The sequence below is a fragment of the Saccoglossus kowalevskii genome, chromosome 2 (assembly GCF_978046115.1).
Source record: "Saccoglossus kowalevskii chromosome 2, keSacKowa6.1, whole genome shotgun sequence".
Classification (NCBI taxonomy): Eukaryota; Metazoa; Hemichordata; class Enteropneusta; family Harrimaniidae; genus Saccoglossus; species Saccoglossus kowalevskii.
This window is the reverse complement of record NC_140642.1, coordinates 32,245,232-32,268,231: the sequence shown is the minus strand read 5'-3', so window position 1 is coordinate 32,268,231 and position 23,000 is coordinate 32,245,232. Positions and strand designations below refer to the sequence as shown.

The 23,000-nt window shown below is 35.1% G+C and overlaps 1 protein-coding gene and 1 long non-coding RNA gene across 2 annotated transcripts in view; both read right to left on the bottom strand.

The window, feature by feature from the left end:
- LOC102803686 (1-phosphatidylinositol 4,5-bisphosphate phosphodiesterase beta-4-like) overlaps positions 1-10,094 on the bottom strand; it is a 34,478-nt gene extending 24,384 nt beyond the window's left edge. The window contains exons 1-3 of the mRNA XM_085505713.1: positions 9,954-10,094; positions 6,651-6,731; positions 813-878 (exon numbers count right to left, since the gene is read on the bottom strand). Coding sequence (XP_085361839.1) covers positions 813-878; positions 6,651-6,731; positions 9,954-10,037 — 231 coding nt within the window. The 5' untranslated portion in view covers positions 10,038-10,094. The remainder of the gene's footprint in view (positions 1-812; positions 879-6,650; positions 6,732-9,953) is intronic.
- A 285-nt stretch (positions 10,095-10,379) lies between these two features.
- On the bottom strand, positions 10,380-11,323 carry LOC144350419 (uncharacterized). The gene is made up of 2 exons (XR_013420240.2): positions 11,207-11,323; positions 10,380-10,720 (listed from the first exon to the last, which is right to left on the bottom strand). It is a non-coding gene; the product is annotated as an uncharacterized LOC144350419 (long non-coding RNA).
- Between the last annotated feature and the right edge of the window lie 11,677 nt (positions 11,324-23,000).

Genomic DNA, 23,000 nt, shown 5'->3' with positions numbered 1-23,000 from the left:
CTTCTAATTGATGTAGCATGTCATAGGTCACAGTATTTATGCGATATTTTGGTATGCCTTCGATGAGTGCCGCACAAGGTGTTACACTTCTATGTATAATTAACCAACATTGTTGCGGCGCAGTAAAATGGTTGGTCAGTCTGTCTGCAGAAAACACTACTTAAGAATGAGATTCATAATTTTTTGCTTTGTTTGAATGTTTTTTTTTGTTCTTAGAGCAATTTAAATTGTTGTCATAATAGGAAAACAGTGATATGAAATCTATGCTTGAAATACCAGTAGGTGAAAAAAAAAACAGTAATAAAAAAGGATTATGGCAAAAAATTTAAGCATGGGATCATGAATAAACTAACTAGAAAATGTATAACACATGAGTGATAACAAATTCAGTTTTATTTTTTGAGTGATAATTTTGAAAAAAAAATATCTTTATAAACATAGGTCTTATCCCTAATACCAAAGAGAATTAAATGGAGTCCAGCAGTAATGTATGGTAGGGATAATGGTAACTGGGACTAGCACTAACGTAAAAACTAAAGCTATACTAAACTTATAATAAATACTGAAGTGTCTAATTTAATGTTATAGTGACAGAGGAATGTGAAGAATCATTCCACGCATGACAATCACATAACCTCAGCTCTGTTTTTTTTTAAGCAACAGTTCAATTCATAGCATACCTGCAGTTTTTCAACATAAACACAAGTAAAGTGATGTTCAAGTTGCCCATCTCACCCCCCCCCCCCTCCAAGAGAAAGACAAAAAGAGGAAGATTTTCAAAGAGGAATGAACAAACAAAAATGGTTATTTACTTTTACCTTATTCGCAATCCCTTTGCGAACATCGCTGACCTGTGACAGTTCCAAAACTTGACCATCCTGTAAGAATAGAAAAAAAAATTAAATATAATACCTCTATTAGGAGACAATAAGACATCTAAATAAAAAGGAATAGAGAAAAACTCCTGTGGACCTAAATAATAACATTTTTTGTTAAGTGTTCAGCAGGTGATCAGAGTGTGTTATTACAGTGACAAAAACAATACAAATCAATTAATTTGTCAGCCAATCATATCTCAGGTACACAGCAGCTACTGGAGGAAAATTTGACCCTGATACTAAAGCCGAGGCATGCGATAAAAGGTCAAAGATCAGAGTCAGAGAAATGTACCATATCAAAACAATTACAAATGGTGAATGATGTTTCAGTTCTGAATGTCTCCGGTGAATGAACAGTATACTAGTAAACAAATTATTTACGCAAGGGGAAAAAACTCAATGGACAGCTTATGTAATTTGTAATTGGACGTGACAAAATTGACGACATTTAAGTTTTGATGATCCGGCATGGATGTGTATTTATGAACTGGATGTAATAAAGTTGACGGCATATAAGATTTGACGATCTAGCATGGATGTATTTGTATGAATTGGACGTGATAAATTTGAAGACACCAAAAATTAGACGATTTGGCACAATAATTTATAAATACAAAAAAAAATGTATTTATTGTTTACAGGATAGTGATCAGTTTGGATTTAAAATTCAGCATTGGTGTAGTGGAAATGGCAATGCAGTGTTACATAGGCTATGTTGGCGACAAAATACATTATGATTTCACAAAAACTAAAAATGTAGATTTTGCATCACACTATATATGTATAATAATCGTTTATTGAAAAATGAAAAACACTGCTACGGATGTGTACGTGGTAAAATAATCAGCGTACATGTACATGCGTAGAATGGTGATTTTTAATTTTTTAGTTAAACCATTACTCAGCTGCATGTTCAATGAATAGCGTTCTTAGTTGACAATAAATCATAATCCAATGTTTTTATCAAACTACAGCATCCAACAGCAGTATTACATGTTTTCATCCATATTGAATCAGCATTTTTTGAAAACATAGACACACTGCTTTTCTGGCAATGAAATATTTGTTTCTTCTTTTCATAAATAATTCCTCTTTGCTAATAAGATTACTGTGTTTTTTTTCTGACTATAATCACTTCAGTTAGTCAGTGTTGAGTCTGCTTAAGTAAATTAACATGCAAATGTCACAAAACCCAGCTAAGTGACTATATTTTGATTGACAGATGAAGGAGAGGTTTTGACAAGTATTGTCTGCAAATATGCCATATAACTCAGATTATGAAGACTGATAGGGATTGAAACATACAAGATCAGATCGATACGGCTCTAGGTTCATCTTACCACAATGCCGAGGATAATTCTCACCTATGTTTGTTTGAATGTTGACCTACTAGGTAATTGTAAAGGGCATATGCCTGTCTTAGGGTGTAACGATTTTATTACCAAAATGGCTGCCAGTTGGCCAAATTCAATCAGATCAAAAAAAATAAAATTAGAGGTAACCCTTCAGATATGTATTCTGTGATATAGCATCTGTGTACCAACTTTGAATTTGTTATTGTATGCCACAGAAACGAATATAGGGAGAGATGAAAAATGGCTGTTAGTCGGCCATCTTGAACCTGAACTAATATGCACCTGTAAAGTATTGTCACCATATCAAGTTTAATTTAAATTGTCCAAGTCATCGATAAGAACCAATTGCGAAGTACCGGTATTATTATGATTTCGACCAAATTTACGTCTGGTAAAAAAAAAAATTGGCAGCCAGTCAGCCATAATTGATTGTATCAAAAACAAAATTGATGTGCATACTTATGACAGCAGGTATTGGCTTTGTACCAAGTTTGAATGAAATGGCTCTTGACAGACACACAGATGGAACACAGATTGATAAATCTCAGTTTTTGAACTACCGTAATAGTAAAACAGGAACTAATAAAAAATCTCAACTAAGTCATCCTGTCATAATTGGTAATCTCTAAACTGAAATGCACTTTCGTGTATAAAATTCATAACCAGGGAAACATGATAAATACTCTTCTCTGCGTCTTGATCCAATTTATGCATTAGTTCACAACTGGCATAGTTTATATAAAAGTGACAAAAAACAGGTCATTGGAAAAATGAAGGACGCAATACAGATTTTTTTTCGTCAATTTTTGTGTTTTATCAGTAGAACATTCTAATCTACACAATATACATTTGTACATGTACATACATTAATATTTAATTATGTAAATGAAGCAAAAATATTTGCATTGTAATAATAAGTAACAAAGTATGTAATACCCTGGTACAACACAAATCATCTGAATTGAATTACCCCCCCCCCACACACACCCCCCCCCCAAACCAAATAAAGCATGCCATTTCAAACTTCTCATTTTAACTTGACTATTTATCTGATGTTGACTGCTAATGGTTGTAAATTTATTATTTTAACATATGACTAATAGGTGAAAAAAAAACACCTCTTCCTGTGACAGTAACAGTCCGAAGTAAACAAATATTCAGCTGCGTTACCAGGATATACGTCACAAGGTATTAAAACACTAATTCCAGCAACTAATTGGACTCACAGAAAAATAAAATGGAAACACAGGGGTTCACTAACTTAAAAGGTTTCATTCAAGGGTTACAAAGAGGATTGCGTGTAAATTATTCAAAAATCTAACGATACATTGAATGTATTTTGACTCATGAAGGCAATTAAGGTAATCTAAAAACGCACCACCGATGCAAATTAAGGAATTGCTGGAGAGTGCTTTCTATGAAAATTCTAATAGGGAAAAACACTCAGCCATCATTGAAAAGCCCAAAAAATGTGTTTTACTCAAAAATAGAATAAAAACTCTACTGCTCAGAATCATTTTCTACAATCTACAAAATGCTGAATAGTATAACAATTATTAAATTGACCTCTGTTCCTAGTGGAGTGGGGCAATCGCAGATTTCATCACGTCACTAAAATGTGAATATGCGCTATGAAATCAACGACCTTAAATGTCACACAAGTTCAGGACAATTTGTGAATATGCATTTCAAAATCGATGACCTTTAAGGAGAAACTGTCACACTAGTCCAAGAGAGAAATGTCAGAAACATGGTAGATTTAATAACTACAATAACGGAAATGTGTATTAATTTAACAGGTTCTGATATGTCATTTAGTGTTATATAACATGCAAAGGTTGTTTAATTAATACCTTAAAATACTTCACTTTTGGAGTTCAAATAAAAAATTACTAAATGAATAAGCTATCTACAAATACGCAGCTACTTTTTGTGTTTGATATATGGAACTGGTAATCACACTATTATCCTAGTGACCCTAAAATGTGTGTGAATACACTCTGTGGTGCCCCTGAGAAGTAGATGGAGTGAAAACTGACCATAATTAAATAACCCTTTTGGGTATAATCAGGTTTAAATTTGGTCACACTATAAATATCACTATTACCCCTATTGGGTGCGTTGTAATATCGCCCCCATTGGGTGCAGGGGGTGGGTGGGATATCACCCACATACAGGAATATATGACTGTGTGTCCAATCCTATTATTTAAGTACAAACAGTGACTGTCTGAGCTCCATTCTAAGTACTGGGTATCTTTACAAACTGAGTACTTGATACAAAGTGAGCAAAAAATTATACACGTAACTGTAGTAAGCATCAGGAACTTGATCTCCAAAGGATCAAGAGAAAAAAAATGGCAGACATTATGTTTTTATATAAAATGCCCTCGCTATTACAAGAGTATACAGAATTTGGAGGGGGATTAATAGCAATGGTAATTTGACAAATATATTTCAATATACATGTTCATTTCAGCTTAAAAATAACTGAGCCATGCATGGAACCACTGAAACAGTCTGTCTGTCTGATAACTGCCGATCCACAAAAGATGGCGGCGTATATATATATATTGAACACATATTATTAGTAAGGTAAAAAAATTCACAAACCACTTAAAAGACAAATTAAAATTGTGTGGTGTTATCGTTGAGGATTGTCAATAGCCAGCATAGGTCAATTGTATTTGATTATATTTTAATATTTAATAGAATAGCAAATTTCATTAATTATATCTGTATCTGAATGCTACGTATGAGAAAAGGCGGCAGCTTAGTATGTATTTTAGCAATCTCGTTTCAATCGATGACACTGTTTCGATAACATGTTTTAATCATGGAACACAATTTTTAGCTTAAAAGCCATGAATAACAAAACAGTAATCATGTCCGTTTCACTTATTTATGGTAATGACTGTTGTTTATACGGGACAGTGTCACCTTTCAATAAGGTAATTAAACTCAGATAATATGATAATCATGCTGTCTCATGATGTGTGATATTTAAAGTACAGTCACCTCTGCATTTCGTACTTCTAATGTATTGTAAATAAAATTGTTTAGCACAATGCATAAATAATAAAATAATAAAAATATATAATAAAATATTTCTATCCAGGTGAATGTACATGTACAATTGCATCACCATAGTGTAGGGTTTCAGGGTAATTTAAGCACCCCTATGTTAGCGTAATAATATTTAATTTAACAATTTTTGCTCAAAATATATGTATGTACGAAATTAAAAAGGATAAAATATATTCAAATAATATTTTTTCACATAAAGTCATATTAAAACATCACAAGTTGAGGCAAGTTGATATTATTTCAAATTATGTTTTTGAAAATATTTTTTACAAGGCAAAGGTAATATTAATGAATTGCCACTCAACACTTACACAGATACATAGATGTAAGTCCAGGTTAATGTAAATGGTGGTACGGTAAGTTGAGGTAATCCATTGTTGCCATGACAATGTGTGAAAATTGAGAATTTATAATGGCTGTTTTTCAAATTTTAAAACCTTTGAAGCTGGAGGGGGTTTTTTAAAGCCGAAACAAATGGAAAAAAAATGACATGATCATCAATGTGTTAATTGAGCACTCATTTTTGGTCTGTTTTATTTTCATACTTATCATGTTTATTTTCAGGTATGCATAATATTTAAAATAACAATGACCACTTAGACAAATTCCATTACCATAGTAGCAGGAGTTACTATTTAATTTTTCTAGGTATGATTATAAATACCCTGAGTATTTATAATCATATTCAGAAAATTAAATGGATTAAATAACTATGCAAATAATGTTATGATCATGCTTTATCAATTATTTTTAATCTGTGATACCACATACAGAAATGTGTCATATTTTGTAATGTTGTGTGTTGCAACTTTCGCATTAGATAACTAAAAATTATACAGTTTAGCTTTTGGTGCTTACACTTGGTTATTACTCATCATCGGAACATCATCCTTTATTGCTATGACAACATAGGACAACCAAATTTAATAAAATATAAAATCTTGCCCCAAAACCTAAAAACGGTAAATTCATAGAATAATTCATGATGATGTATTCGCAGACAGAGGTTTCCCTGTCACAATTTGACATAAATAGTATGGTTCAAGATTTATTTTTAGTTGTTAAAAAGACTTCACTCTATTGAGCTTATTATTGAACCTATATATATACGGTCTGAAATAATTTTTTTTTAAAAGAAACAGGTACATCAAAATAAAAATATTTATAAATAGAAATTTTACAGCATAATAACAAATATTCAATCACCGCATTAAAACAAGACTAAAATTTTGTAGGTCCTATTTAAAAAGATAAATTTGTTGAATTGGAGGGAGGGAGGGAGGGAGGGAGGAAAATTGGTGGAGCACAAAAATAAGGAAAAATACACTTACTCTTGCTTCACTTTTCCACCTAATAAAGAAGCTCTGCTCGTCGACTTGGTAGAGACACTGCGCTTCCACCGAACATGTATCCTGAAATTAGAAATTTTAAGCCAATTTAAAAAAATAATATTTTGAATAATTAATTGACAGAGTGGTTTGTGATGGGGTAGAAAAACAACAACGAGGCAATAATGCTATTTGCTAAATATTAATTTATTTCAATTTCTTGTTTAATGATGAGATGTATCATTCATAGCAGACTATATTTCAGGGGAAAACTAGGTCACGTTGGCATTTACTGAATTTATTCCATTTCCTTTACATACCGTAGAATGGGAAATTATTCCCTTGCGTTTTGATATTTTCAATTTTGTAGTTTGCATACATCGATAGTGTTCATCAGGTTCACTGGGTTTTAATATCGTGCATTTAGCGATCAACGGAAATAAAAGCAAGCTAATAAGTAATACGTTTCTAAATTATTGATTTTTTTAAGTTTGAAAATAAAATGAACCTGATTACCAGCACAATACTTTTACTTTTTGCACATCTTTGTACACAAGCACACATATAAATAGTAATAAGTTCTTCTGCATAATCAACGCATGTTTATGACAAATACTGGAGTTTTATTAAATAGCAACGCTGGCTCATTTTCACAATGACATAAAAAAAAATTGGACAACGTGATTACAGGACCAGAAAAATGACAGAAATGCCAAATTTATATATAACGTGATTACGCCATATTATAAACTGATGCCCTAATTTCATAATATTGTCCAATCAAAAAATGCTTTCAGTTGAAGTCATTATTTTTTTTTTTTACAATTGCTTTTCTAATGGCTTGGATGGATTGGATTACTAGTATTAATGGTTAACTCAATTCTTCCTCTAGTTAACCCATAAAGAAAACATTATAGTGTCTTATCTGCAGTGGAGTCCTGATATTACTATCATGCAATATTTATTAGGGATGACCATGAAACAGCTAATTTTCTACTGCTTATTGATTCAGTGGTGAATGACATACTGCACGCCCACGCTAAGTAAAAGCACGGCTCAACCATCCCAGGGATTGCACTAGTGCATCATAAAAAAAAACGTTATTTGCCCATTGTTTGCTATGTATACAAATGTTCCCGAAAGTGTTAATCCTGCCGGCTAATGTATTACGTACTCCATGTCTACCTTGAAAGGGGTATTATCACTAACTGTTCGGACTCACGCTTAGACCTGAACAAACCAGTGATTGACAGATTTGAAGATTCGTATGGTTGTTTAAAACGTGACTTCTCGTCAGATTTCAGGTTTAAATCTTGATTGCCAAACTAGTAACGTTGAAATTGTACATATATTCAAAATTCATACAATGGAATATTTAATAAAGTACTCCATACATCCTGGTTATCAAAAAGAATAATTTTATGAAGCACTCAGAACAGATACATCACCATCGTGTTCCATTTGAATACTGAAATCTATTTAACACACATACACACCCCCACACCCGGGGGGTGTGCCTTACAGACTGGTGGACCAAAGCACTGGAATATTGTCATTATTCCAATTTGCATAATCACATATTATATTTTCTTTATGTAATGTGTTATGTGTGTCTATGGTCAAAACCACCTACGTCATATTTTTTATGACTTAGTATGCGAGAAATTTTGGTTGGAGTGCAATTCTATTGGAGAAAATACTCCGTTAGAGAATAATAATATTTTCAGCAAAAATATTTATGTTAAAACACAAACATGAAATGAACAATAATTTTTTTTTTATTTATAAATATGGAAGGTAAATTTTATTTATTATTTGATATAATACCAGGAATATTATAAACATTTTTTTTTGCTAAAAAAATACATTTTTAAGGTATATGAGTAGAAAAGCAGCAATAACATAGAGAGTGATTGCTTCCTCTGTTACAATAACTGTAAAGATGGGGATCCTGTTTCATGGACCTTTTTTTTAGAACTAGCTCAAATTTCATAAATTATTCCAACTATCACTCAGTTAAATAAATCACAATTGTCAATGTTATGATGGAGATAGTAGAATTAAATAGCACTCTTCATCATTGGGACATTAGTCGGGAAACCAATTGCATTTAGAAAAACAAATATAAAACAAATTAAAGATTATAATTTGAGAAAACCATCCATACTGGGCGATTTATAAATACATATGTGCTGGCACAATGACATATTTGTTTCAAGAACCTTTCATTCGATTGTAAAGTGAAAAATGCAGCACCCACTGTGAGTGTGACTTTCCAACAAGGCTTAGTGCGAAATATGTACATTGTATATACTACACAGATTGTAAATTACTTTATTTTCTCCTGGAATTCATTCCTTCATTGGAAATAAATTAATAAATAAATCTATAATTTACACTCAGCTCATCAAAAATCAGTGATATTAATTAAACTCCATACAAATCAAATCAAATTAAATTAAATCAAACTCCATATAAAACAGTCAGTTTTTAGCAAAAATTAATTCCAGCTATTATCAAGTCTGGGCAAACTTTGTCATTTAGGAAGGGGGCAAGTGGGTCAAGGTCATGCCAATGATATCTCACTCCATGATGTCATTAGAAAGCTGCTGTTACAACTACCTAATAAAGGAATAAGCTAAATATAAACTCAAAGTGTCATCATCATTGGCTTAACATTTGGAATGACATTGACAGTCGGCCAGCATAATGTTGGACCAGGGAATCAGCATTGGCCAGCCCAGCCAATCATAAAATGTCATATTGTTTTGTTTTTTTAAATTTTTGCAAGAAACAATAGCACGGCATGAGGTCTTACTGATAAATATCATTTTCTGTAATTCAATTATGTGCAATATCGGGTAAATTCAATGAGCTGCTACTAACATTGCATATCCTTGAATTTGGATAGTACATCTCAAATAGATTCTGACATGATAACATATTTGGTTATTTGGCCTTGTCATTATTTAGAATGACTAAGGGGTTGTTCATTTGAAAATCCGGGGGTGGGCTGCAAGAATTTGTTTTGTTTTATTGCAAATTTTTTAAACACATTTATTTTGAACACTAGACATCAAGTTGTTTATTTATACAAATTCTTTTGCATTACACATTCACATTTGTTGTCTTCACCCAGGGGCACATTAGTTTTCACTAACCCCCCCCCCCACCCCTCACCCCCTTTTTTCAAATGGGGAACCCCTAATTATCTTTGTAGATTAAATATTTAAATTTAAAAAAATGCCTTAAAATAATATTTCAATATTTACTTAAAGGAAAAGGAAGAGTGTGATTAAAAGTTACCTCATCCCAGCGATCAAAATATGCACCATTCCTCAGATGATCCGGCACGTTTATCTGCCATTGAAAGTCGTATAATTTTGCCATGCTTGAATATACTCCAGCTCAAATAGTTCCTTATATTGCCGATTCTGCTTAATCCAATTGCATATGCGTGAGCTTGACAAGAATTTAAGATAAATAAAAAAAAATTGCAACAACAATCGAAAAAGAATAAGAAATGTGTATGAATAATCCAAGGTATTCTGCAGCTAGTAGATATCAAGGTGGTGGTGGTGATGGCTGTTAAAGTGACATCTAATTCCAAATTGATACAGAAGATGGTGTGAGTGATCACAACACTTTGGGTAAATCTTGATGTTTTGAGGGTTAGAGATGAAAAGACACATCTAAATAATCGCTCTTGATACTTGTTCTTGAATTATTACGTGTATACCATACACAGTCCGTGTAAATACAATCGTCAAGGTGGTATTGTTGTGGTGAAGATCCTTGTGCTTGCTGCAGTTAGGGGGGGGATGCTTGACGGAACCTTGGAACTTGCCCCAGGGGTTGTGTGCCCTCAAGCTACACTGCACAGTGAATTCCAACGCTTTACCCTCCCATTCACAGGGATTTGTCTTATAATATACCTGGCGTCGTCTCTGTAGCAGTACTTAGGTGGTGAACACACACGGGCGAGTGACAAATATCGACCTTGGCCACTCGCGCAGGGCAGTCCTAGATCGACTTTAATATTGGATGCCCCAGATCGAACTCACTAGACTGATCTGTCGACAAAACAAAACAACGATGTTAATACAAAAATTAGAAATATTGCCACACGCCATAAATCAAGATAAATCGTGTCACTGCACAATAAAATAACACCCAGTGATATGGTAAATTTATAAATGTCGGAAGAGAGAGAGAGAGCAAAAAATCTACCGTAACATGACATGTTATTGTACGGAAACGGCTATCAAAAATAAACAGCAGTTGGCAACCTGTTTTTGCTGGCGACAGACGTTATGGGAAAATTGGATAATTCGTACACTAGGAAATCTTCAAATACTGATCGTCACAGCTCTCGATAGAATCTCTCTAAGCGAATCAATAAGTATGGATAGACAACCTGCAGGCGAGCTACAGATTTGCGTCGACTCGACGATGGAACGGCAAAGGGGCCGGGTAGAGCGAACCGGGCGATAATTCGGAGCGCCCCTGTCACTGATCATTGGCGGAAATCACGCTATAATATTCATCATTAGACGTACCTTACTTTTCCGGTTCCAGACAAACGAGCCTACTGTGTTAAACAGAGGGGTAACGTGCCAAACGAAGGCACCAAACGAGAGACTACAAGCCTGGAACGTGGATTGATGTCAGTACCGAGCAGCAGTGAGCGACTGCCCAGGTCGAGCACAGAAATCGACACGATCTGCGCATCTCCATTTTGTTTACATTTCTTGACCAATCACAGACGCGACATTTAACGTGCTGTCAAAATAAACAAAAGGCGTCCCTCTTCAGTTTCCCGGCACTCCATCGACGGTGATGCACATGCATTGAACTTGGTGTTGAACCTCATATCTCCTGCTTACACCTTTTTTATTGGCGATGATTCCATACAAGCGACAAAATAAACAGTTTATTATATTGTTGTATAAACTACAGGTCTCCCAATTTAACGTCGAGGCCATTCTCCATGCGCGGGGTGTTACGAGTCTGAAAATATTAAAACAAAAAAAAACAGTTTTTAATACGAAAACCGTTTTTTTTTTTAATTCTCTCTTTTTTCAAACCAACTCATTACATGTAATTGTATTCATGTCTTTACCAATTAGTTAACTGTTCCCATGACTGCACTGGCTACTTCTCTGAAAGTGTGAGCATTTCTTTTGTTCTGGTACTGTGTACCATACCATGCCTTAAGTACCTTCCATGTCCATACCATCACGCAATATCCCCTCCCCACGCGCACAATACATAACTTTTATCTTTTCGTGACCAGGAGAGATATTGAACTTTGGTGGCGCTCTAACGACGAATATTTGCATACACACCCCGAATACACATACAGTGAATACATCACAGAAATGCAACACCTATGAACACCTATGAAAATTGAAATTCTCTTGGTTAAAAAAAAAAAATGTGAAATCACTTTTTTTTTTCTCATTCTTTTCCTGATCGAATAATAGTGTTCATATTCAACTTCAATATTTGTTGCGCAAGCACTGAAGATTCTTTTTTCTGCTGGTAATTTCTGTTTAGTATGTCTCCCTGTTTTGATTTTGAACTCATGGTTACTTAAACGGAACCGACAGATCGACTCGCTTAAATTTTAATAGTTTTTCATTTTTAAACATTTTCTTCAATAATTATTATCTGTATGTCTTCAGTTTTATCCTGCCAGTTTTATCCAGTTTTATCTGAGTGTGTCGATTAATAGTGTTTCATTATTTTTATCTAATTACGAAGTTATTACGCAATAACATTTACTATTTAGTTGTCTGCCTAATAATGGTATTTCCTTCACAATTCCGTTTCAATTGATGTGTTCATTACTCGGTTATATTATTTAATCATTTGTCTTTTGATGAAAACATCTATTGGAAATTGAGCCAATTCTCCATAGTATATCCCCATTATAAGAGTGAATCGTAAAATGTGTGGTTCTATCTTCTATGTCATATTGGTTATAACTCATGTCTACCCATATCACATCTGTATACCCGTATTGGTATAATTAATTTATCAATTGTATTTAATGATAAATAAATTGAACAGAGTTGGACTCAAGTTATAACCTTTTTGGGCCCACGTGTTTTAATGAAATGAGTCTGTTAATCCGCCATTGATTTTCACTTTTACTTTACTTTACATACTTTTCATTATAATGGTGTGCATATCACCTGTATTCATATATTTTAATCATTTCATAAACATGCATTCGTGTCGGACACTGTCAAAAGCCTTGCCCGGATTCACAAACATGCATATAGTATACATGCATACTTTGTCTGCTTATAGTATTTAATGTTCGCTCTTTCAGAAACTCACTTTTATACCACAGTCTCTCAGGGACTAGTACTAGTACTTTTCAATGTGAATACATTTTCAGTTGCTTGACAACCTTTTCTAAAGCAATGCGCATACTGTGTTTTTCCATAAAATGCTGTTATCGTGTAAGAATGTTGTTATCTCTTGATTCAATATATTTAGTACTCGTCTAGTAAACAGTTTACCCAGACAGATGAATAAGACTATACCTCTGTAATTTGAGAGGTTTATTTTGTTTAAATTGGCCCTAAAACCTGAAATCCATGATTGTGGGAAATTGTGTGATTTGTATTTATATATTGAAAGAGTTTATATAATACGCCTATGGGAAGTATTTACCATATTTAACAATTTTATTGGATAATTTATCTTTTTTTTCATGTGTTTATTTTTTATTTAATTTCGTTTTTTTAGGATTGGTCCAATAATGTCGGTGTTGTTGATCGCGTTGTGTTCCTACTCTTTTTAGCTAATGAGTGATATTATTTGTTAAGAACAGTCTTATCTGTTTTATCATTTCAAGGTGGATTTAATAATAATTATCAAAAATGTTAACCACTCATTAGGTGCTATTAAATATTTCTGTTTGTTTACGCAATGTGTCATTGTTCAGAAGATACAGCATTACCCGAGGCACCACAACTGTTCTATCGACTTCTCTGAAATATGGGTTATATCTTTTATTTTAAAGTGTTGACGATATTGCGTAATATATTTGTGCTTCTACCCGATTGGAGAGTGCCAAGTGAACTTTCCCAGTGAATTCTCGACAGTACGGATGTTTAAACTGAGCAGACTACTGTCAAAACAAAGTTTAATTAAATTTTTGAAACAACATCGAAACTGTTTTTACGGAAGTTATCGTCAATTTCGTCATCTAGATTAAGTTAGAGTTTTTAATTTTCGTCGTTGTGTCAATAAAGCTGCCGAATATTTGTAATGTCAGTTTCCAAAATCTTTAATTTTATATACTAGCGAATTTCGAACTCATTCGCGCAACTTACCACCAGCGTTCCATATACCAATAAGCACGGTTAACTGTTGATTAAATTTAGACATCCAACAAAAAAACAAAAAAAGTATGTTGCCCGTAACTTTAATTCTGTTAATTGTCAGTTGCACATCAATTTGGGCATGGTTTTGCAAAAGTGGGCTTGGCTTCTGAAATATTGGCATGGTCATTTTTGTAGCTCGATATTTTCGTAACTCCGTGTCCGTAACTCGAACAATTCAGTATCTCCTCTGTGAATCAGTGATAGAGGGGTGGTATACATCGTATTTAAGCAACTTTTTTTTTGTTTCTCTATCACAGGTTTCTGATTTGGACCATTTTATGTAAGACTAATAAAATAGACGGTGTTGCTATTGTCCAGTCTAATATTTGCAGCACGTCTGACACACCGCCAAATAAAAAAACAAACCAAACGCTAAACCCAAATATAGATCTTGTTCAAGACACATCGAAGTGCTCCGAGACACCGTCGCAATTATTTGTGTACTTGAATTCCAAGCAGATGTGGAAGTTTAAAGGAATTTAAAAAAATAAAGTCCGAGGATGTTGTTACGCATAGAACTTGAAGGAAACAGGCAACAAGATGGCCGTTCACCTACAGAAGACGTGGTTAGTAAATTGCGTAATGTTATTGATGACACTTGAATAAAGCACCCATACATGTTACGCCACGACTTAATTGGCTTGCATTCATCATCGATCATGCAATTTATTGCAGTGACACGTAATTTTTCTTGAAAGTGGTATGTGCATTTATCATATGATAAAGCTGGCGTATGCCATGCATGTTAATGTTTTTTCTTACTTAGAAAATTGATTAGCAAGTAATTGTTTTTGACTTGTGTCAATGGTTACCGAGCGGTGTGCATAGACGGCTAGAAAAGAGTGATAAGTAAGGTACCCGGGGAATTACACCAATTAAAATAATTACATTTAGAAAGTGTTATGGAATTTAGGGTTGAAGTCCCGAGAACAAGTATGCGTGATGGGCCACTCATATGAATTACGTTTTTTTCTAAAAAGTTAAAAAAAAGACTTTGTGCTACATACACAATTATATGAACTAGTTACACTTACGCATATATTGGTTACAATTCTAAGGACACAATAGTTAGTAATTCGTCTGTAAAAGCAGTTTGTGGGGATTTGAATTTCCCTGTGCTAATTATCGTTCTAGTAATTACAGTTTCTAAAATAGATAAATCGCCTGCAATTGGCAAACATATTAAACAATCTGGCAGTTGTCGATTTACAAAACCAGTGGAAGGGGCTTAACTGGAGAGAAGTTTGATTGAGGATTGGGTGGCCGCTTAATATACATTAAAGGACGCACGAGCAGTTAAACGTGAACAAGAAAAGACTAAACTCGAGGGAAAGTAAGAAACATTAGAGCAAGTAGCTGGAATTCAACTTGCCAAATTCAGCCATGACCAACAGTTAAACAATGACACATGTTTGCGAGGGCATTATCACGATTTGTTGTCTGCTCAAGGGATGGTGGTCATGACCAGGGCAGACAATAAATCGTGATGTTGTTAGAATCACCATATGCTATAATGCTAAAATACCTATACATTTGTAATGCATGCGTTATAGCTTCCATGCACTCTATGCTATAATGCAGCCTGGCCTATAATGCTATAATGCAGCCTGGCCTATAATGCTATAATGCAGCCTGGCCTATAATGCTATAATGTAACTCTGATTCATATAATGCATGCGTTATAGCTTTAGGCCTTAAAGTGGGCTATCATGCAGTTTCTTTTAACATGGGTCGTTAGGATACAATAACATGCAGTGTGAGGCGACGGTTTAAGTACCGAATGTTTTTTTTGTTCATAATGCTATAATGCAATGCATTCACACACAGTATAATAATAGTTTATTACGGAACTGTAATCTGCTGTGGATACAGTAAGGTAAAAATAGTGTAAAATAAAGCGACTAAAATAACTACAAATTTAAAAGTTCTAATAACTACAAAACATCAGAAAGTAATGAAAATACATTAAATAAATCAAAGTAAAGGTAAAGGTTCTCCCTACCCAGGTTTACACAGGCGGTGCTTTGTATAATGCTAAAATGTCTACCATGGGCTATCATGCAAAGTCAACCACGGTTGGATATTCATGGCCAAATTACAAGCTAAAAGAGAGGCTGCCACCATTAAGGTGGAAAATGTAACCCCCTCTCTTGATTCCTGTACACTAGCCTCATCCACCACACACCTACCATCTCAACATGCTAGAAGTTCGCACATATTTGTCACGTGCACAGAGGTGATGGAACATGACCTTCATAAACAGGTGGCACAAGTAGAGCTGCCCACTGCTGAAGGCATAGTCAGTAGACAGAAAGTGGTGGTGCTAATAAACACAGGGTGTTCTGGGGTTGTTATTCACTGGTAGACATAGTACCTGTGTACTAACTGATGGTACATAGAAACGAGTCCCTAGAAGGCTTTATTCCTTACAACTCTTGAACTGTGCAAGCAGCATGCATGACCAGACCGGGGATGTGTTGATAGGCAACGTTTTATGGACTTTCACACTTCACACAAGTGACAGGGTGGTACACACTGTGAAGGTACAGCTCCTGTGACTCGAGTAACACTACATCAAAACATTCAGGGCAGGTGAAATCCCTGGTGACATAGTTTCCAAACATAATTGTGGGTGCAATTCCCAGCCATACAGTTGATGTGATGAACATGAGTGGTTTGTCTGAGGGACAAAAGTTTAAGAGAGATAATCCACAATCCCCGCCCAATATGGCACCAATTCTGTTTTCACTGTGAACATGGATGGCAATCCTGAGGGAAGAATGGCTGAATGTAAGCAGTACCAGATCTCAGGCACTTAAGATCTTGTAGTGACCCCCCTGACAGCAAAAGCACCAGAGTTTGAAACTGTATGTCACCAATAAAACAGAGGTGGCAACTGGTAAGTGGAATATAAAAAGGTCTACTATACAGAAGATTTTGATCGCTTAATTTGATTTTGGATGTGTCCTCAGTCAGTTTCATTTGCATTTTTGTGTGATATTATAAAACTAGGCAATGGCTCGATCTTGGGAGGCCATTTGGGCATACAGAAAACACACCTTCTGCTGATTTACACAACTATAACTTCGCCTGGTGGTTCTTTGGAGCCACTGATCTCAAATCGAGACAGAGAGAGTTGAGCATGGGGGCCAGCAACTCCACCCCATAATAACATTATCGCTACAAAAATAACAGCAAGAGAAACGACTTTATCTGGTGGAGGAAGCAAAGTAGACCAAGCAATTGGACTTATGACAGAGAGGACCAAAGCTGACAGAACATATCAGCCTGATAGCAGAGATCTACTAATGTCAAAACGCCACATGCAAATGGTAAATGAAATGAAGAGCTACAACCTGAGCTTACAGGGTGCCACAGGGGCAAAATGGACAAAAACAGGAAAAAGGTGAATGAGTACTGGAGATGCCATCATCTGATCAGGAAAGTATGATGACATTCATCATAAAGAAGTTGCCTTCATTAATGTCAAGAAACAAACGCCTACTGTATATGAGAATGAGCTCCAAGTATGAAGTATACCAAGCTTTAAGTTATAGTGGCCTATGCACCAATAGACAACTCTGACGAGGAGGACATATTTCAATTCTACAGCGAGCTCCAAGCAACACTACTGATGACATGCAGAGACCCTTTTCTCTTGATCTTTACACAAGAGAATAAAGAAATGTCATGGGGAAACATGGAATAGAAGACATGACTGATGATGGATGACTCATAGACCTCTGAGAAGAATATGATCTTGTCATTGGTGATAAATATTTTGTTCACAAAAATGGACATTCCCAGATTGATTACATGATCATTAATGGAAAATGGAGGCGATCTCTACAAGATGTATGTGTGATGTAATATTCAGATGTTGGTAGTTACCAAGAATTATTGGTAGCAAAACTGGCCCTCGTTTTGATGTTGCCAAACTGAAAGATCTGTCAACAATGAAAGCATTCTGCATTACTCTGACAAATTGATTCAGCATCCTTTAATATGAAACATCAGTGACAATCAACAATTTAAACAAGGCTATAACCGAAACAGTGTGGAATCTGTGTGCATAAGAGCGAACACAAGGAAAGCCATTGAGGAGAAAAAATAGAACAAAAAGAAACTGCTAGATGCCAAGTCATCTAGACCAAAGAAAAGCAGCCCGGCACAGAGAGAAAGACAATGAAATGAAGTTGTCCTGAAGAAAGGTAAACGTCTCTATACAGAGAGGCTTGCTGGAGAAGCTGATAGAGCAGCAGAGATGGAAGATATGAAGACAGTGTATCTAACCACTGCAAAGTGAGGAGACGAACAGAAACAAAGCATACCGGTTAAGGCAGAAGACGTGCTAAGCTTGAGAGAAGGAGAGAGCACTTCCACAGGTCCTGATCCACCAACACCAGCTGACATTCTCATGACAGAAGAGGACCTACTTTACATGGTTTTCATCGATTTTGATAAAGCCTTGACAGTTTGCACCACAATGAATCCTGTGAGATTATGACATTCAACAGAAATTGGTCAACATCATCCAATCCCTGTATGAGAGGTTTGAGTATTGTATCATCCACAAAAACAGCTGATGGGACCATTCAAGAAGAACACCTGAGTGAGACAAAGCTGCATACTGTCACCGATCCAGTCCGGTCACTGGTAGCATAGTGATTGTCGCATCAGACTCATGATCAGTAGACCTGAGTTCAAATCCTACCTTAGGCTGAACACCAAAAAGGGTCAACCCCTACCCTGGGTGAGTGTGCCACGGACTCAATGGGAAGGCCAATTCCACTGGCTGAGATTCATTCACTAACGAATGTGACTTTTGGGGAACCTTGGTTAAGGTCCGCAGGTGCTTGTGTTCGACCGGGCCTGGTTGACGCCAGGATAGCGCATTAAAATTGCCATTTGATAGGGAGATGGCCACACAGCCTTGTCATGTAGTCCCAAACAAGAAATGACTTCTGTGGCAAAATGCACTATGTGTCAGCACTAGCACTTGCAAATTGCACTTACAAAAAAAAAGTCTGGAGAGACAACAGTGACATTCAATGTCCGGAACTGTCGCCTGGCACAGAAAACATTTAAAAAAAAAAAAAAAATACTGTCACTGATCCTGTTCTCCCTGGTTGATGCGAAACAGGTCATGAAGAAAAATGCCACAAACAGCAACTCAAACAAACAAACAAACAAACAAACAGTTAATGTCAAGCCTCTTGCTGATTTTCAGGAATTTGTATACCTAGGCAGCAAGATGACAATAGATGGTAACTGCGACCAGAAGATCAACACCCAAATCAGCAATCCCAACCAATCGTTTACAATGTTCAGGCTCATCTGCAGAACCACCACTTTCAGCATTCAAACAAAGATTTGAATGAAGAACTGAAGGCTAGAACATGAGTCATGAAGAACACCATTTAGATGCTTTGATGAAGATGGATAGGGCATATCTATCACTTGGCACTCAGCTCGCTTCTCAGGAAAGCCTTATGCTGGACCCTGAAGATAAAAGAAAACAAGGACCACCAAAGGAAACCTGGCGCAGAACCATAGAGAGGGAACTCAAAGACAAAGGAATATCCATAGACACAGCCCCCAGAGCACCCACAGGCAGAGCCAGGTGGGGATCTCTTGTCATCGCCTCAAGCGCCAGCAGCCTTGAAGAGGATTGAATGAATGAATTTTTGCGAGACTATCAAATTTAACCTGTTGTCCTTTCTTCTTATAGTCTAAGACTATATACACATGTGTCTGCATCATGTGGAATGCTGAACAATTTTTTGTCTGTATAAAAGGGCCTGCGCGATGTTTTAAAGTCAGTGCCTAACCAAAAATAAGACCCTCCAAAAGATCAACCAAATTGTATTGAACAAATACAGAATAATTTTAAAAATACCATTTATTTGATATGATATTGATTGACTTTAGTATAGGCAACAAATGACACCTATTTAAAGACTTAAATAAACAAAGAAATAAATAAATCATCTTAATTGTATTAATAGACAACAAATGACAATTTTTAAATTTAAAATATAGTTCACCATGGCAACCAGTAAAAATACTAACAAAGCAAGATATTAATTCTTCTAAAAGTTAAAAACTAGCTTTTGTTTATGAAAGTAAAAAAGATTCACCACAAAGTTTAATAATTCAGTTGTCTCATTTGTGATCTATAAATGGATTAGCTATATGTGATTGAAACTATCATTGAGCATGTGAATAATGTATTGACGTGTGATATACCGGTAAGACAGAACACTTGGCACCACTACATATCTCATCCTGCAAGCTATAAATGATGCAGACAGGAAATAATGTATCTACGTGTGATGGAAACGGAAGATCCGGCACTAATATATATTTCATTTGCAAGCAATAAATTATGCAGACACTGCTAGAATTTTAAACTCAAAAAACACAATGTTTAATCACAAGTTTGAACCGTGAAGAAAAAATAACTACTTGGCAATTTATGCAGCTTTCAATTTTGGTCAGTGAGTTAGTTATAGTACATGATTATGTGCAGAATATGTTAAAGCACGGTGGTCTTCGCGCTGCGCATGTGTGACATTTGTGTTAGTAAACATTTATTTACCCACAATCCAATGCGCTCTTCAAATGGAATTTGACCTGGGCGCGACTTGCACTGATTACCGCCGGTGACTCTTTTGATACCCTCCAATCACCTGAAAATTACCTAACTAAAGCTTGGAAAGTTAAAGTCTTAGGTTGTACTTGTTGATCTGCGCAACAGTCAAATCTGCCATCTTTGTTTATACGAGACCCATATATCTCGCGCATGCGTGGCACAACGGCTATCACCCTTTAAAGACATCACTACATTGTTCAGTGTATTCACTTGAACTGTCTATTTAGTTTTATTATCTAGTTTTGACCATATGCCAGAAACTACATTTTGCAAAATTGTTTTGATCCCTGCAAGACATTTGTTTACATTTAAATGACAGTATCCGTGTTACTCCTGGATCTGGAATTTTTACAAGAATCTAGCATTTCCTTGCAATCGCCCACACTTGAATAAATAATTTATTCCCCATCTTTAAACTATCGGTAATGAACTTCTCAAGATTGTACTCATTATTTTATTATAAACACACACTTAAAACATAGCGTAACTATTACAACATTGCCCATTGAGAATCTAGATTAAATAACAAATGGATGAATGAATGGATAGATGGATTGATACAAACTAGCAATGCACAGTCTTCTTTTTACATGGCAAAAAGCGAGTATAAAAGTCCTGATATAATGCAATAATATATCAAAACATGCTGGCTACTGGCTAAAATTGAGAAGAACAAAGAAAATTGTTCTCAAATAATAGTGCAGTAATATATTTAAGCAAAATAAAATAATAGCCAGATTTGAAAAAGGCAGGAAAAGTACTCTGTACTTGTCACTTTTTATTATCAGTTTACTATATTGATCTAATTGACAAGTCTTGAGAGCTGATTCTTTTTATCAGCAGTATAAACGTTCTTCATTTTGTCCACTTATTTCTATGACTAATCAAAGAAAGCTTAGAAAGAACTCCTGTGTGCTGAGAGTATTGGAGACACATTAAAAATTAATTCAAAATTACTTGAACTTGAGATATTGATGGAAAAGCTTATGCAAATAAGGTAACTACTATGAACAGATTTAAAAGTAAAACTAATAAAGTCTGCACAGAATTAATATGGACAGATTTAATCCAAAATTAATCAGGCTGTCTATTGTCCTAGAGCATTTATGTACCAAATTTTTATTCAAATGTGATGTTCAGTACTTGAGATACCAGTATTAATTAATTATGTTAATTAGGTGATTAAGAAGCATAAATATTTACCAAAAACTAATATGGTGTATAGTCCTAGGTTCATTGAAATGTGATGATGAGTACTCTTTAAAAGTGTCATTAAAATCCAATGAGTGGTTCTTTAGACATCAGTGCAAAAGCCATGGAACAGCAAAAAATTAACTAATTATGCAAATTAGGTAATTAATATGCACCATTATTTACCCCAAAATTAATCAGGTCTCTGCATAGTCCTAGAAGATCTATGTCGCAAATCTCATTACCCTAAAAACTATCAGGTCTGTAAAGTGTCATATGACATCTATGTACCAAGTTTTATTGAAATGTTATGATTAGTACTTGAGATATCAGTGGAAAAGCCAAAAAGTAATTAATCATTGAGCAAATTAGGTAATTAATATAAACAGATTTTTACCCAAAACTAATCAAATCTGTGCATTAGTTCAGAGCATCCATGTGCCAAGTTTCATCAAAATCCAATGAGTGGTTCTTAAAATATCAGGGGAACAGTCATGGAACAGCTTAAAATCAGTTAATTATCATGCAAATTAGGTAATTAATATTCATGGATTTACCCAAAACTAATATAATCTGCGCATTAGTTCAGAGCATCAATGTGCCAAGTTTCATCAAAATCCAATGAGTGGTTCTTCAGATATCAGTGGAAGTCATGGAACAGCTAAAAATTAGCTAATTATCATGCAAATTAGGTAGTTAATATGCATGGGTTTTAACCAAAACCCAATCAAATCTGCGCATTGGCCCAGAGCATCTATGCACCAAGTTTCATCAAAAACCGATGTATGGTTCTTGAGATGTCAGTGGAACAGATGGACACACATACATGTACAGACACACTAACTGCAAAGACTCCCATTGTGTGCTTCGCACACGAGAGTCAAAAATGTTTTATTTTAGCTGGAATCTATACAGAGAAATGAGACTGAATCCTGTTATCTGATTGGTGGAAACAACCCATCCATATTAGGAATACGAGTGAATCCTGCGATCTGATTGGTGGAAACAACCCTGTTGTGTTAGAAATAAGAGTACAACTTCACCAGTATTTGAAACATCTTTTTTGTGTGATGTGAGTTTACCAATAATGACAACATTCCGGTA